Raw genomic sequence first — 17216 nt, 5'->3', positions numbered from 1 at the left:
TGAGAGGATACTGAGTGGGTCACATGAGAATGAGGATGTTATGGAGGAATGGAAGAAACAACATGAAAGATTGAATCGTGTCGAAGATGCTGGTAAAGTTTCTGTAGAGGCTGCGAGGGTTGTCGAAAATAAAGGGTAATCTTATAGTTTAATTTTTTTTTTGCATTGAATTCCATTTAACCTCCACAAAATTGAATGTGTTTCCGGAATAATGTGTTACAACTTAATTTAATAAATAGTTTGTATGTTATTGTGTTGAAGGGATGATGGAGATGGGATAGGAAGTTCTAAGGGATTATCAGATACTGCTGATTTGAATGAATACATAATGATATCTTCTGATAGTGAGAGGTAAAGTTTATTTATAAGGGATAGGGAATATATTATAGTTATAGGTATATTGATGCTGTTGTGTTGGCATTGTGCTGTAAATGTGGTGTTAATTTCAGGGAAATGAGTCCTATACAGGAGGAGTTCGAAGAAGCGTACTGGACTCGTGAAGTTCATGATGTAAAGAAGTTTTGCTCAAACGTTATGGTAAGCAGTGTTCTAAGTCTATGGTTGTTGGCACAATGGTGTTATACACAGAAGTAATGTAACTGATATTGTATGTCAATGAGTGCAGCATATTCCTGCAGAAATAGTAGAGAAATGTGGACTTGCTGGAATGTCAGAGATTACCCTCAATGATGTGGACAACGGGTACCCATATGAGTGCAATGTGAAGAAGAGGCCAAAAAAAATGAAACATATTTGTATGGAGAATGGTTTGACTATGTAAGGGCAGCTGAATTGAAAGAAGGAGATAAAGTGCACTTTGTGATTTATTACCCGCCAGTGTTAGATATTATGGTAACAGTGGAGCGCAGTGGTGATCGTTGATAGAGCTGTTGGTTAGGCAATGTTTGTGGTGGATGTATAGGGCCGTTTTTTGGCAGTTTGGTTTGTATGGGAATTATCGTTTTGTTTTTTTGTTGTAATGGTGGATGTGAACAAAGATTAACAATTATGGCACTATGTATGGTTTTAAATTAAATATTTTCAATTTTGGTTGTAAGTTTCATCCAATGTGCCAAGTCTGCCATGGTTTTATATGTAAAATTGATTACCATTCTGTTTTTAAATTAAGTATTGTTTATTATAAGTATTGAACAGGATATCTATCAAAATTGATCAGAATAGGGTGCCTAATTTCATTATTGTTGGTATAAGTAGGGGTATGGCTCCTGTAAATGGTAGGCTATTAAATCTAAATGGTGAACATACAACAATGGACTTATGAATAGTGGAAAATTCAATTTAATAGTATATGTTAAAGAGTAGTACGATAATATTAAATGGTTATAAAATAGTTGTAATGTGTTATATTATATTGGGATGTGAAAGATCAATTGGGTTATGGGCAGTTAATGTTTTTCGTGAGGAATATAAATAAAACGAAAATTGTTTTGAAGTGATGTAAATGCAAAGAAGACTAATTGAACAATTGCATTGAATTCTATTGGACGGTGGAAAAGTTGCAGGTATGTGAAGAGTCCATTTAGAGTGTTATATAAGTAATGTGTAGGAAGTTTGAAAGCACTAAAAACTGAAGCATTTATCATTACTCTGCAACCAATAGTGTAAGCTGCGAACTTCTGAAAAGATGGAAGGAAGAGTTGATCAAGCAATGAGAGGTAAAGGTAAACATATCATTTGAAAGGTTGCTCTGTTACATTTTGAATTTAAAAGTTATATATGGTTGCATGCAGGCGAAGAAAACTCGGTGAACCAAATGGCTGTGGGGAAAGCTGTCACTTCTGATAACTCTGTGTATGTTTGAATTAGCTTATGTTGAGTATACGTTTTATGCTTGAATTTAGAATGTTTGATAACACATTTATTTATTGACCATGTTGTTTGTTTGTATTATGTTTCAGATGCCATGAACCGGATGGTGTGGATGTTAGTTGCCATGCAGAGCAGCCTGCTAAGTTACAATATTGTATCTGGAAGCAAGATGTGGCCAATGGGAAGATGGCTCAGTCATGCCTTCTTGTAAGTTATTATTCGTTTTAAGCTTATTGTCTTTCCCTATCAGTTAATGGGATTATCTAATGTTGTTTTATATTAATATTGCAGGAAATTCCTGAGCATGTTGTGACAAGTCGCTGGCTCCATGGAGCAAGGTTTGTAGATTTGGTTGACTGGGAAAGAGAAGTCAGGTATGAATGTGAAGTTCATCATACCGAAAAGGGTCAGATGTTCTTAGGGCGTGCTTGGTACAAATTTGCCAAGGAAAGGTGCCTGCTGGATGGAGACTCTATGGGCTTCAGCGTTAAGGATCCCGTCAGCAAGGAGATACTTGTAACAATGTTGAAAAATTGAAAATGATGTAAAAGTTTGTTATAAGTATCTATTTCTTTAACATTTTGTAATTCTCTGGTGGACTTAGGTCCACCTTTATATTAATATATAAGATTTTGGTATTTAGATGTTATGCTATAAATATATTATTTCTGTTACTTGCATTGCTAATATGCTGTTAGTAATATATATTACTGCTGTTACTTGCAATACTAATATGCCGTTAGTAATATATATTACCGCTGTTACAGATTTACTGTGATTAATTTTTAAAACTTAGACATTGTTAAAAACTTCTTTATACATAACATTTGTAGTTTTCCCCCTGAATTTCTTTTCTTCATCATGTATCAGTATTTTGATTCCCTTTTTTGTTGTTACTCTTGACAATGCGACATAAATCTGGCCATGTGTGAATACATCTTTTGGTAAGTACAAACCAACATTATCCAATGACTGTCCCTGTGATTTGTTGATTGTCATAGAATAGGAAACTATAATAGGGAACTGTCTCCTATTCAGTTTGAATGGCCATGGTGATTGGGATGGTGACATGTCCATTCGAGGTATGTAAACCAAATTTCCCAAACCTTTACCACCCATTATTGAAGCCTCGAGTACATGGGCTGCCATCTTTGTTATACACAGCCTTGTGCCGTTACACAAACCTTCAGATTGATCTATATTTCTCATGAGCATTATAGGTGTCCCAACCTTTAGTTTTAAGTGATGGTTTGGCAAACCTGATGTTCGGAGGGAACTTAGAAATTCTGGCGTGAGGATATCAACTACTGCTGGGTCATGAATCTCAGACTTGTCAACTGAATTTGCGCTGTAGTAGTCACGAATCTCTCCTGCATTGTTGACTGAACAGAATTAGTAAAAGCATAAAATAGATTAATATAATCCATTAAATTATATATTTTTGTTGCTTAACCTGGCATCAAGTTAAGTATATGGTCATTGATCTGATTAACAATCTCCAGTGTAGAGGCAAGTATCGCTCGACTTTTAAGGTAATCAACACATTGGAAATTATTTATGAAATCAGGGTATGTGGTATTGACAATGGCCACAATTGGATCATCGAATTCTGTTATCATAATATCAGGTGGTATGTTGATTTCGGCGGTGCCGTCATTAGGCTCCGATATTCGGCCCTCTCCTATTCTTAAAAGCCAATCTGAAAACTGTGCTATCTCATTTTTGTCAGTCTGTGTTGATCCTGTTCGTAGCCGCATGTTTCTTGTCAATGTTAATACCTCAACTGAATGCCATATGTAAGATGCATTTATGGCACAGTGTACAATATCGGAACGACTGCCTCTGGGGACGACAGGTAAAATCTGTCTGAAATCTCCCCCGAAAACAACAACCTTTCCACCGAATACATCAGTTGAATTTTTGTCTGCACTCATAACATCTTTCAAAGTTCTGTCAAGCAATTCTATTGCATACTTATGCGCCATTGGTGCCTCATCCCATATTATAAGCTTTGTCTGTCGTAACATGTCTGCAACATCATCCTTGAATTCAACCTTGCAAGTAGAATTGTCCATAGTTGGTACCGGTATCCTGAACTTTGAATGTGCAGTTCTACCTCCTGGAAGTAACAATGATGCTATACCGCTAGTTGCAACAGTTAAACATATATCGTGTTTTGATCTTAAAGCGGCTGCGAGTGTTCTCCACATATATGTTTTTCAGGTACCACCATAACCATGAAGGAAGAAAACGGCAGGTTTCTGAGACTCCACAGCGTGGATGATTTTTTCATAAATACCTCTTTGCTCATCTTAGGAACATAATATTGAGGGTAGAATGGTGTTAAAATAATTGATTCATAGAATTTCAAAGTGTAAAATAAAATGAATTTAATTGACGCAATAGTTACCTGTAAGAGCAGCAAACATATTTTCAAATTCTAAGTTCATTGACGCTGTATCATAATTACGCTCATCATATATGAGCCTGTTTCCCAACTGTTCAAGAACATAAGCATCCGGATATGGAATAGGACTAAAATCCTTTAGTGTCCTTCTATTTGCTTGAAGCAGTTTCTCAATTTCTATTAAAGTCAAATTTTGTAACTCTTCTTGTGTGAGGACCAATTCTGCATTGATATAAGAAATTGAGTTATAATACTGTTGGTAAGTCATCTGTAGGTTGTTATTAAGAAATTGTTTTGTTTGCTATTTTATTATGTCTAACAAACCTGGATTTGCAGCCAATGCTCTTTGTGTATGTAAGACACCATCAGATAATAGGAGCCAAGTTTGTTCCCAAACATGTGCAGGGCGATTAACAGCACCAGACAAAAGCATGATAACAAACAGTTTTCGAAGAAAATGACCCGTCCCCCAATGACTTGCCTCCTTTATAGCAGCTATGTATTCTTTGTCGTCTTCAAGAAATCCCATTGCAAAGCATGCATCTCTGAATGTATCATACTGAATGTTATCCACGGTCCTGATTTCCTCATAAGTTGTTGGTCCTTTTGCCACCGTCAACATCATGCGCAGGTAAAACAGTTCACCGGTTATTGGCGGAACCCATATGAGACGTCCAATGGTGAAGCCTTTTTTCCGCGGTTTCCATTCTCTCTGTTTTTTGTGATAAACAAACTTTGAGACAAATTGACCATAAGTTAATGTTTGTGCCTCTTCATATTTAGCATTTGCCACCAGCCATGCAGTAAACATTGATTCAGTCACACTTGCATTTTCCAGCACATTTTCCATGCGTGCATAATCTGTATAGTATATAGGTTTCTCCCCAACCAAATGATAGAACATACGTTCCACAACTGGTTTTCTGCCATGAATATTGTAAGAGTAAATGCGCCAGCATGCTTCACTGGGAGAGACATACCTGCAGTCGAGATATTGTTGGATTTCATCAACAGGTTGATTGCTATTTGTTGAAACTGCTGCTGTTATTCTGTCATAGCCTTTATTGATATATTTGAAAAGATATTTTATGGAAGTACTCTGATTACACCATTCCATGTTTATATGTGCCTGGTATTTCATAAGAAAACTGGTGTTATATGGAACCACATGTCTGTTGTCCAAGGTGATACCATTTTTTTCAATAGTGAAGGTTTTTGATCTTCTCCTATACAGTGGATATCCCTCTGCATCAACAATAGTGTGTTCAATAAACTTTTTGGGATAGTATTTAGAACATCGTCCATTCTTCATACATTGTGAGGTCACGCGCGCAAGGCCACAGGGACCATGCATCATATGTGCCTTAACCAATTTGTATAAATTGGGATGAACAGTCGGGTCGGGAATTTCAGCAGAAATGATCTTGTCTATGTCAGATGGTGTTGGTTATTTGCTCTGAGGGTGTAGGAATATCAAGATGTGAGCATGTGGCAATCCCCGCTTTTGGAATTCAATGGTGTACATATCTATTAAATTGAAAGTTAGTTTGATGTAATATTTTGGTACTACACAGACACATGATTGAAAAGTAGTATACTTAAATGAAACAACTTACATGCAATCACTTTTCCAACAACATGGTGTTTTGTAATATCATCCATGAGGGTATCAAACTTTATTTTGAAAACTTTTGAAATGATATCTGGCCTATCATGGGGTTGTAGACCTGTGCCTGACAATGCTCTTTTAATTTCAGGCCAATTTGGGTTGCAGGTAAAAGTAACAAATAAATCAGGGAATCCCAATCGACTTGAAATGGCCATACCGTCAAAATATAGTTGATCCATATATCTCTTGCTACCAACAAATGTTGATGGCAGAACAACTCGTTTTCCTCGCTTTTGGTGTTCATTTCTTGTATCGCCATCAGTTTGAGCGGTCAAATTATTATATTTGCCCACTCTTAATTTCGATTGATTATCTCTCAACCAATTCAGTCGTTCGAATTCCATCATAGCATAGTCGTCGACTAAGAATTGTTGAAATAGGCGTCTTGAGTAAAGTAGTGTTTTTGCCTATTTGCGACGTTGTTGTAACCGGTAAGAAAACCAATCCTTAATGCTTTGATGGTTTCTCCTAGTGACCTCAGTTTCATGGCGATATCTGTGCATTATATTTTTCCTGTAACCATCTTTCCCATAAGGAAATATAAGAGGATACTGATAAGCCAAATATGCTGGGTGAAACTCATCTATTCGTTGCAAACCACCATTGCGGCGCTGAATTAAGATGTCCCTTTTATCAGCAGAATCAATGTCTCCCACAATGAGTGCAGCCACTTCTGAGACAGTAGGTTTGTTGTAAACACGGCCATCTTCGGATATATCAGAAATTAGCTTGAGTTTTAAATCTGTGAAAGAATTTGTCCTTAAAACATCCCTTGCCATTCTAAAAGCTTTGGCATGAACATTGTGCTCATCTAACATCATCTTGAGCTTATTGACAACTGGTCGCTCGATGCCTTTGTTGTCCCTGTTTATTTTTCGCAGCCATGAATAAATAGTTTAACAAAATATTTTTATAAAACAATTGTGTAATTATGTCTGAGCAAGCTTACTTGAAACATTTTATTCTGTGTTCAACTTCATTGTCTGTGTCATAGATGTATAATTGAGCATATTGTGGAGGTTGCCCTGTTTCTGGCAGTAGTGTACCAATTCGATGACAGGTCTGACCCTGCAGTCTCAAAGTAGGGGGTCCTCCTCTTTTAGAGTATGTTGTGTCGAACTTTATTCCAGGGGAAGTGAAGGAGAACATTGCGTTGTATGTTCGTATGTTAGCCTGGTAGTTTTTACTATCTGAATATGTTTTATTAAATAGAAGATCTTGCAACACCTGTGGAGGTTGTTCAAGGAACGGAAGAACAATTTTTCCTCCACGGCAGCAACGATAAAAGCGAGGAGTTGCTGTAATTTTGTGTCTATTCACTTTTTCTTGGTACCACATACATGCTTGGCAGTGTGCGCATTCATAACTTTGGTCGCCAATATCGTAATATTCTGAAAGAAGAAAGCACAATACTGAATATGTCTATTAACAGAAGAAGTGTACATCATTTGGTTATCAGTGTATGATATGGAAATACCTTGAAGATGGGCCTCCTGTAATTGTGTCGGGTCTGAATCTTCATCAGAGTCGGAACTATTAGAAGAATTTAAATTATTGTCAGAGTTGGAGTCATCATTGTCTTGATAATGAGATTCAACAGACATATTATGATTTGAGGTAGATGGATGATCCATGGACTGACTTGACATATTATAATCTGAAGTAGATGCACGATCCATGTTCTGACTTTGACTAACAATGTTGTTTATATTTTGAACCCTACTAACTTCAGTATTGAACAAATTTCTCAATCTTTTTCTGTTATCCAAGATTATCTTCCTTCTCTTTCTAGCCATAGCCGTTTCAATAGTGGTTTCAAATGTTACAGAGGATGTAAAATTATGATTTAAATGGGAAGTGAGGTTGCTTGATCTGACACGGTTTCGATAATCCCTCTTGGCTGTAAGAATAAGCTTTTTCCTCTTTCTTGCAATGGATGTTTGAGCAGCAGTGTTTTTAACAACATCTGTTACCATCACAAACACAAAAGTAGGATGAATAATAATACTACAAATAAGATTGATTTGTATAGATTTATGCACACAATATGAGATGTATAGCATGCTACTTCATGGTTTTGAATACTAAAAGTTTACAGTTTCTAATTGAAGGGGAATTGGTGGGTTCAAATGTCATGAATGCAGTGTTGATTTTAATTTTTCTTTCATACTTGAATATATATGAAGTTGGAACTGAATATGAATAGAATGATGGTTATAGATTTAAATTACCACTTATCCCTCCCTTATAAATGTTGTGTGTGTTAAATGTATTTAATTTAATGTATACAGGTTATTTATAATATTTTATTTGATGGATGTGTTACTATTTTAAAAAGACTTTAAGTAAAAACTAATATTATAAGTAAATAGAAACTGAACAGTTAACCCACTTTCTGCATGTACCAAGTACTTGTTTCCTATTGCACTGAATAGAAGTTTAGCATTGCAACTGCCTGTAGTTAGGGTTTTCGACAATGGCATCTTCACACGGTGGTCCTTCTGTGCGGATTCCCTCTGATGATGAAAATGATTTCAGGTATGAGGAGATAATTTTATTTTACCTTTGCTTTGCCGTACAAAATAGGGTATATTGGTATACAAAATATGGTAGTGTGATAATAACAGTTAACAGCATTTACTGATGGGTGTAGTATCAGTATAGCTTAATGTTGTATTATGTGTGATATTTGTCAAGAAATCAAATGTGACTGAATGACTATTGTTGTTTTTTATTGTTGGATTGTATATCCCGTCGTTGCTCGGTATATGACTATTGCTTAGTAAAGAATGCTTCATATGCGGTTTGTTTTTAATTCATATTTGATGTTGGAACAACGATGATCAGGCAATGGAAATCATAGAAGAATTGGTAAAGGAAACAGGGTACGATCGTAAGGTGGAAAGAAAACGCAGGAATAAACAGCGCAATGTCACCCCTGGTCGTGTTGTGTCGAATGTTGATGTTGTCACACAAAATAGCGCAAGTGTTAAAAGCAATCCCAATGCAGGACCTATAAAGATAAAAGAGGAATCAACAGACATTGACACAAATGAAATCAAAGTTTCTGAAGTTGGTGAACCAAGTGGATCAAAAGAGGGTAAGAAACAAAAGGGTAAAGTGGTGAAAAAAGCAAAGGTGGGTACAGACATTACTGTAGACAGTTCTACAGGGGCTCAAATTTTTTTCTGGAACACCCATGTTACAAATGCTAAATCTACACAGCAGAATGTAATGGTAAGGAGATATTTGAATATGAGCATCATGTTATTGAAAATGTAAATAGTATATATTGTTAATAGTTACCTTATTTCCTGTATGTAGCATTTCCCTAAGGAAATCGCCAAAAGATGCCTCTGTCGCTTTCAAGATGAAATCAACCTGCTGGATGTGAGGACAAAGAACATTGTTACCTGTCAGGTTCACAAAGCTAACAGAAAGGGAATACCCCAGCCATATGAAAAGTACATGGCCTTGGGATGGTACGAATTCGCCAAATCTCTTAACCTGCGCAATGGGGATACAATAGCGTGGAGTATGCTGCGATTCTCTCCATATATCTATGTGAAGGTTGAAAGACAATGAAGAAACTGCTGCTATTAGCAAACCGTGTACTATACCTGAATTTTAATGGTTATATTATATGTTGGGAATGTTATTTTGGTACATTGTGTTATATATATTCTGCCACATGTTATTTTGTAAGCACTTTATCCAAAAATTGTGACCATTAGAAGATCTAATGTATAATCGTTTTCGGGACAAATTTTTTAAGTTCTCCTATTATATTCTATTAATCCGCTCTGATATGCTGTTAGTTAAAATGAAATCTGTCCCATAATATTGTATCAACATTATACTAAGATCAGACATAAAATTATTTATTGATAGTTAACATAGTCAAATGTTAAAAGTTCTGGTGTTTGTTTGTGAGGCACAATCAATGTTTTAGTTTACAATGTAATGACAGAAAGCTTAGATTTTGCTAATCCAAACAAACCATTCTTTGCAACATCATTATTGTAACTACATGCAGTAGAATATTCATTAGTATATCACGGTCAATTTCGGACTTTCTATTGTAAGGTTTATATCGTCGAAATAATAAAAAAGCAGCACCCCGTTATAAGAGGTATAATTAAAATGGAATGTTTGATACATGTTCAAAAAGAATCAAAATAATTAATAATAGTATATATAATATGTAGTTGAATTTGAATCATTTGAATATAATAAGACACACAAACCATAGATAATTCTTAAATCAAAATGAACATAACAGAAGCACATAGCCAGTATTCATGCACTAATTATTACAGAAAATGAAATCACACACATGATTAAAAGCAAAGGAAACTAACATTCAGTTTTTATAACAAACACCTAAGCAAAACACACACGAAATAAAAATAGATCTAATCAATCTTCTCCATTTTAATTATCTTCTTCAGCTTGTTTGATGACAGTTCTCCATCATGTAATCCGTCCAAATCAGTGGATTCACTTGATGCAGCAGGAAGATGCCTCTTACCACCAGGTGTGACAGCATCAGGCTTGTGCTCAGATGTAATTTCCAGGTCCTGCAATGCCACGATGAAGACTATTAGTTAGGAATATTGATACAAATGTAAGTAGGTAAGTGTGTTGCAGTGAGACTTACTGTAACCAATTCACAGTCTTCATTGGCATCTGTTTTAGCCTCATCAACACTCTCTTTAATCTATATATTGTTAAACTCAGTTTTCAGTATAATATAATCACAGGAAAAGTAAAAAAATGCATACACAGTTTAAAATTTCTACCTCCAGAGTCTCAGGCACGACAGTTTGGATTGGAATAGGTTCCTTGAGAATTTACCAAAGAAAAACAAAATCAGGCAAAATATTGTTATAATATGAAGTCCTCTTTTATAAAACAAATGTCAGTTTATTAGAGCTGACCTCATCTGTTCCCCATTTTTCCTTAAGTTGCTGGATAATAGGATCATTTTTTATAATCATAACGACGGAACAGTTCTTCCAGCGTGGATGCCACTTAACCTTCATAGCCATTTCCAACTTCAACAACTGATCAAGTGCTAACGGAAAGTCCAATGGATCAGTAATTCCACCCTATTTAAACAACTGGCCATATTAGTGTACACAGAGTATCGGAAAGTACATTCTAATTCGTCTGCACAATATAAATATAACCTGAATCATAGTGTTACGAAGTTGGGATGCAGATAAACCCAACAGCATTTCACATTCTCTGTTCCAGAAGACAAAATTGCAGCTTTTGCCCCCATGAGTAACCTCAATCTCAATCTTATACCTGAACATCATAAGAAGTCGTTCCGTTAAAAAAGCAGACAACATAGAAACATCACAAACATGACAGAAACAACATATATTAGGTGAGAACAACTAAAACCTAAGGACTTCAGCCATGGTTTCATGACCAGCTTCACACTCAAAGGGGGGGCTGTCCCCACGCGCTATAGATTGACACATATGACAGGCACGATAGTACCATCCAAACAGAGATGCTACTAATAATTTTGTTGTAGCGACAGTAGCACAAAATGTAACCTGGACAAATAGCCGCCAAAATCAGAAACATGTGACGCACTAAACGATGAGGTTATAATTATGATAATATAGGAAAATAGAAAGACATACATCCGTAAGTTGAATAATCTCAGCAATAGGCAAAACAACAGCCTTTGAGAACAATTTTTGCACAGGAGTCAGCTGTTGATTTTCAGAACTTTGGGAGGAATATTGGGAATTCCCTCCGAGTTGTTCAGACAGGGTTACCCTGCTCTCCTCAGGCATTCTACAGAGCATGGATCATTATCAAATTCATACATGAAAAAAATAATTGCACAAAATGGATGACACTATCAACATACCTATCAATAAAGTCTTTCATGACAGGAAAATCAGCATCAACACATAAAAGGGTCACATTGTAGGTGTTTGTCACAGACAGAGGATACTTTCATGCAAATTCAAATTATACCTTGTCAATATATTTATCACAGATTTTGTAGTTTTAGTATTAATTTAAAAAATAAGTCATGGAATAACCTTCTTCCTTCACTTTGGCATACTGAAGCAACACAACTGTAGGGAGTGATGCAGCAACCCTAACTTTGTTAAACTTGATGAACTGATCCGCGTATGATTCCCACAGAGTACAGTTCAACATGTTGTTGCTAAACCATGATCACAACACATTAAGATATATAACATGATTCATATATCAGGGAGTCTAATGTATAAAAAAACAAACCTGTGGTCACGCAACATCATGCTAATTTGCTGCTTCTTTGCACCCGACTCAGTCTGTGCATAACCAATACTATCCACCATTCCAACAACATCTGAAATAAATTTATTAATTTCACACGGCTAAAATGCATCAAAACATGAGATAACAAAATAGCCAAAAACCATACTCACGAATCAGAACATGTTTGTCAAACCTCCCTGTTATGATGTCCGAAAAACTTGTAAAGAAAATCGATTTCGGGGGTATCTCATGTTTGTCTTTATCAAGAACAGACGTTCCAGCAGTAAACTTTATCATATATTTGTGTCCCGATGCCCTGAACGCCAGAACAAAAGGCACCACCTTAAAATTAGATACAGTATAAGTATGCCCTAATAAGCATTTTTCGGTGAACACCGACACATACGGTGCTGGAACAACAGCATGAATATCATCTCCCTGCGGCAGAAACCAAAAAATGATTCAAACTATACAAACATAGGTAAATGATAAACATACTGAAACATAAACAGGGTAATCACCAATTTGTCAACAAAGATCATTTCAAAATGTTCCTTGTTGTTGGAGACAACATTCCATCTGTGGTGAATCCTAACAACAATCTTCCAAAGCTCTTTTCCATCATTGATCTCTACTATTCTCTCAACAGGCCTTAACATGATAATGCAAATTCACACTGCACTGAATGATAAACGCAGAAGTTAGCAAGCATGGAAAGAGAAGAATGAAATCACTGATAAATAGGCAGGCCATTTAAACAGGTAATTACTGCAATTGTGCAGTTTGGAACGTGGATAGGCACACAATAATGGACCTTACATAACTGCAACAGCATGAGAAGCTGGGAGGGTGAAACTCCCACAGCAATAACTGCCGCAGCCCACCATGCAGATGAAGGATCAAAAATTCAGTATTAACCGCCAAAGCTGATGTGGATTAACCATGGAACAGATGCTGATGTGGATAGCCTAAGAAAGTCTCAAATGGTAGACTTTTCTTATATGATAGATTAATATTTAATTCATATTAAATTTTATATTATTTAAAATAATAATTTTAATTATTTAAATTAAAATTGATCTAAAATAAATAAAATTCAAATTTAACTTATAATTTAAAATGATAATTAAAATTAATCTCAAATACATGACATATAATTAAAAACAATAAAAATAAATAACATCACATAATTAATTAAACTTAAATTTCGTCATATTCATGTCCAAAACGTTCCCAAACATACTCGACTAGATCTCCTTGAAGTTGACGATGAACTTGTTTTTCACGAATACTTGCTCTTCTTTGTAGTCTTGTTGCAAGATTCAGATGAGGACCGCTAAATGTTTCAGTTGTTGAGTTGTTGTTATTCACATTATCATGAGAGTAATCAAATTACCTCCATATGTATGTCGTTCGTCTTCCACAATCATGTTGTGCAATATGATGCAGGCATATATGGTATGCTTGAGGGTCTCCATATGCCAGGTACGTGTTGGGTCACGTATAATTGCAAATCGAGATTGAAGCACTCCAAATGCCCGCTCCACATCTTTTCTAGCTGATTCTTGATGTTGAGCAAATAATTTTTTCTTTTCTCCCTGTGGCATTGAAATGGTTGTGACAAATGTAGCCCACTCAGGATATATACCATCTCCTAAATAATACCCCATATTATATGGTGTCCCATTGATTGTATATTGCACATTGGGAGCATGTCCTTCCAAAATATCGTTAAACACGTTGGATTGGTTTAACACATTAATGTCATTGTTTGAACCTGCAATACCAAAAAAAGCATGCCAAATCCATAAGTCTTGTGATGCCACTGCTTCAAGCATGATTGTGGGCTTACCATGATCAACTCAACAATATTGTCCTTTCCATGCAACCGGATAATTTTTCCATTCCCAATGCATACAATCAATGGAACCCAACATACCTGGAAAGCCACGTGACTCTCCCATTTGTAAAAGATATTCAACATCAGTGTTGTTAGGCTTTCTCAAATACTCAGCCCCAAATACGGCATTCACGCCCTGAACGAATCTTTGTAAGCACTCAATTGAAGTGGTACTAATGACCATTTTACATAGGTGTTGATAAATTAAAGTGGTACTAATGACCATTTTACATAGGTGTTGATAAATTAAAGTGGTACTAATGACCATTTTACATAGGTGTTGATAAATTAAAGTGGTACTAATGACCATTTACATAAGTGATACTAACTACATTCAATAATTTTTTTCATCTTATTACAATATTTTTTATGAATATCTCGTTGAATATCGCTCATAGTAGAAGTGTCTTTCATCATGATTTGAATTACCTTTACTTCTATCTCGTTCTCCTTACATTGCGCTAGTCTTTCCATTGCCGTTGTTCTTTTATTCCTTGCATCTTGCTTGGCAGTTGGAATTTCATTTGCCTTACCCTTCCTTTTTGCTGCTTTTTGTCCCATTGGACGCTCCATTGGTGATGAAGAGTTAAACTCATAACTTGAAGGTGTATCTGGGTTCTCCGATGAGGCCCCACTAGCAGAAGTCTTTGTTATTTTTGAAGAACATCCAATCGATTCTCCCATCCATTTAGGTTCATTTTTTAACAGTCGCCATGCGTACTCAAGATTGAATGGTGTACCTTGATCCTGAGAAAAAAAGCATGTGCAGCAGCCATGATATCGTTCTCCGATGTCCCACTTTTCTTTTCATTAACAGCTTGTTTGTAACACCCAACAAATTTTTGAACAAAGCCATTTATTCGATGTCATCGACATTTTAATTGTCCCCCTAACTTTTCCCGCGATTGTCCATGATACTGGTTATAATTGACAGCGACTCTTACCCTAAAACTCTCAGCCTTTTGATAAACTCCCACAATTGGATCCTTTGAAACATTGAGCCATGATTGGATAAGAAGTATATCCTCATCCCTTGTAAATTGCTCTCGAGATTTTTTTTAACGACAACACTTTTTTCTTTTTCAACACCAACTTGAGTAGAAAACGGTGGAAGTTGACAACCGGACATCGGTTCATGACGAAAAATTCCATACTATTAGAATTCATTTGAGGGCTAGGAAACATATTTGGATTGTTTGGTGACGGGAAAAATATGGCGGGGTTTGTTGACACCGATGGAATTTGAGAATTTTGGGAATTAGGATTTTGATAATTTTGAATGTAATTGAACATAGCTTGTTGATAATGAAAATGATTAGGATCCATTTGACCTAAACAATTTTAAGTTGAAGTAAAAAGATAAAAATTTGGATGAAATTTTGAAATGGAAACTTGAATTTTAAGAAAAAAGAAAGTGAAAGAAAATTGGCACCGGTAAATTTTTCCTAAAAAACTATATTTATAATTGAAAAAGTAAGTTGAAAAAAAGAAAAGAAAAGGAACTAGCTGTTCGATGGCTAGTTTGAATTTTTTAATATAAAAAAATAGAAAAAACCGTTGCAATGTTTACACCGTTTGCCAACTGGAGTACCTTTGGAAAGAGAAAATATATTGCCACCTGAAAAACCAAGGTGAAGAACCTCCCGTTGGAGGTGGTCTAAGAAACAACTAAGAGAAGACGTTATAGCGTAGTATTTGTTGTTTTGGGCTCCGGTCCTATTTTTGAAGAAAAAAAATCTAAAAAACATTAATTTTAAGTAATTTATTATGGAAAAGAATAGTGTAAGGAGGAACTAATTACATAAATACTATTTCATTATTCTTTAAGCTTGTCCATGGCATGAAAAATGTAACAACCTATTAAAATACTATTAATACTTATTTATTCAATTTGATTTTAAGGGAAAATAAATGATAATTTCAAAGTTTCAACTAATAGAATGAAAATTTTGAATTACTTGTATATGATATAATGTAATTTTTACATTAAACGACAAACGACAATGTAAAACTTATTTTAGATTGTCTGTGAATCTTTATTAAGGTATCGTTTGACCGAGTTTTTTTTAATTGTAAAAGTTACTTTTAAATTGAAGTTGAAAATAAGAGTTTTATAAACAAAGTTAAGGTTGTTTGGTGATTAATTTTTCAACTTTAAAAAAAATTAAACTAAATTGTTTGATATATATTTATGAAAATATTTTATTTAATATACATAGATGAAATAATCTAAAAAAGTGAGAAAATAATAAAATATAATTTTTGTCTAAATTTAATATAGTATTTGATGTATAATATTTGCGAGTGAAAGTACTAATTTTTGTTCGTACTTTTAAAAATAATAAAATGTTAAATATATGTAAAAATGTTTTACTAAAAAATGAATACAAATTAAAATAAAATACTACTATAATACTAAAAGATATGAAATATGTTAAAAAAATTAAATACATATGTTTTTGTAAATATTTGAAAATATCTGAAGATAAGATTGGCATGTGAATGAATAGTATTTTTTGATAAAATAAAATAAGATGGTAAAAATTATGAAAATGTATGTTGGAATGAAGAATTAAAAAATAATTTATAATAATGTGATACTATAAATTTTGTTCCGTGAGATTCGAAAAAACATAATTATGTACAAGTTTGAAAAATTATTATAAAGTTAATTTCAACTACTTTAATAGAAACTCTTTAAATTATATTTTTATTTATAAAATAAAAATTATTTTTTTTTATAATAATTTTTTCTAAGTATATCGTTTGGTTTTATTTCTCCTTTAAAATAGAAGTCAGGTCATATGGTACCTAAATCTTATTTTTAAAAGAAATGTTTCTTCTAGATTTTTTTAAGTCAAAATACATATTTAGTATCTGAAGTTTATCTTGGGGTTCATTTTAGTCCTTTAACTTTTAAAAAGATCAATGTAGTCTCTTATGTCTTCAAATGATGTCATTTAGATAATTTCTATCCAATTCTCACAAACGGCGTTTATCTATAAACGTGTGGCTGCTGACGTGGAATATGTTAATACCATTTGGCTACAACACGTTCACTTATTTGCTTTACGATTGATTCACATATATTATAAAATAAATTCCTTATATCCACCATTATAGCCCGAGTCACA

The 17216-nt window shown here is 34.5% G+C and overlaps 1 protein-coding gene across 1 annotated transcript; it reads right to left on the bottom strand.

The window, feature by feature from the left end:
- Window positions 1-2622: 2622 nt before the first annotated feature.
- On the bottom strand, window positions 2623-6250 carry LOC131658083 (uncharacterized). The gene is made up of 5 exons (XM_058927418.1): window positions 5854-6250; window positions 4562-5296; window positions 4241-4459; window positions 3284-3949; window positions 2623-3212 (listed from the first exon to the last, which is right to left on the bottom strand). Exons 1-5 carry the CDS (start codon window positions 6248-6250, stop codon window positions 2623-2625), a joined length of 2607 nt encoding a protein of 868 aa, XP_058783401.1.
- Window positions 6251-17216: the final 10966 nt, after the last annotated feature.

The sequence above is a fragment of the Vicia villosa genome, linkage group LG3 (genome assembly GCF_029867415.1).
Source record: "Vicia villosa cultivar HV-30 ecotype Madison, WI linkage group LG3, Vvil1.0, whole genome shotgun sequence".
Lineage (NCBI taxonomy): Eukaryota > Viridiplantae > Streptophyta > Magnoliopsida > Fabales > Fabaceae > Vicia > Vicia villosa.
The sequence above is the reverse complement of the archived record's forward strand: the minus strand, read 5'-3'. Positions and strand labels throughout refer to the sequence as shown.

Excerpts from the sequence above, each read along its gene's own strand:
- LOC131658083 (XM_058927418.1), bottom strand. The coding sequence starts at position 6,250 with ATGGAATTCGAACGACTGAATTGGTTGAGAGATAATCAATCGAAATTA. Across the intron at positions 4,460-4,561 it reads AGCATTGGCTGCAAATCCAG|AATTGGTCCTCACACAAGAA; the intron begins GTTTGTTAGACA and ends ATATCAATGCAG. Across the intron at positions 3,213-3,283 it reads TATACTTAACTTGATGCCAG|TCAACAATGCAGGAGAGATT; the intron begins GTTAAGCAACAA and ends AATTCTGTTCAG.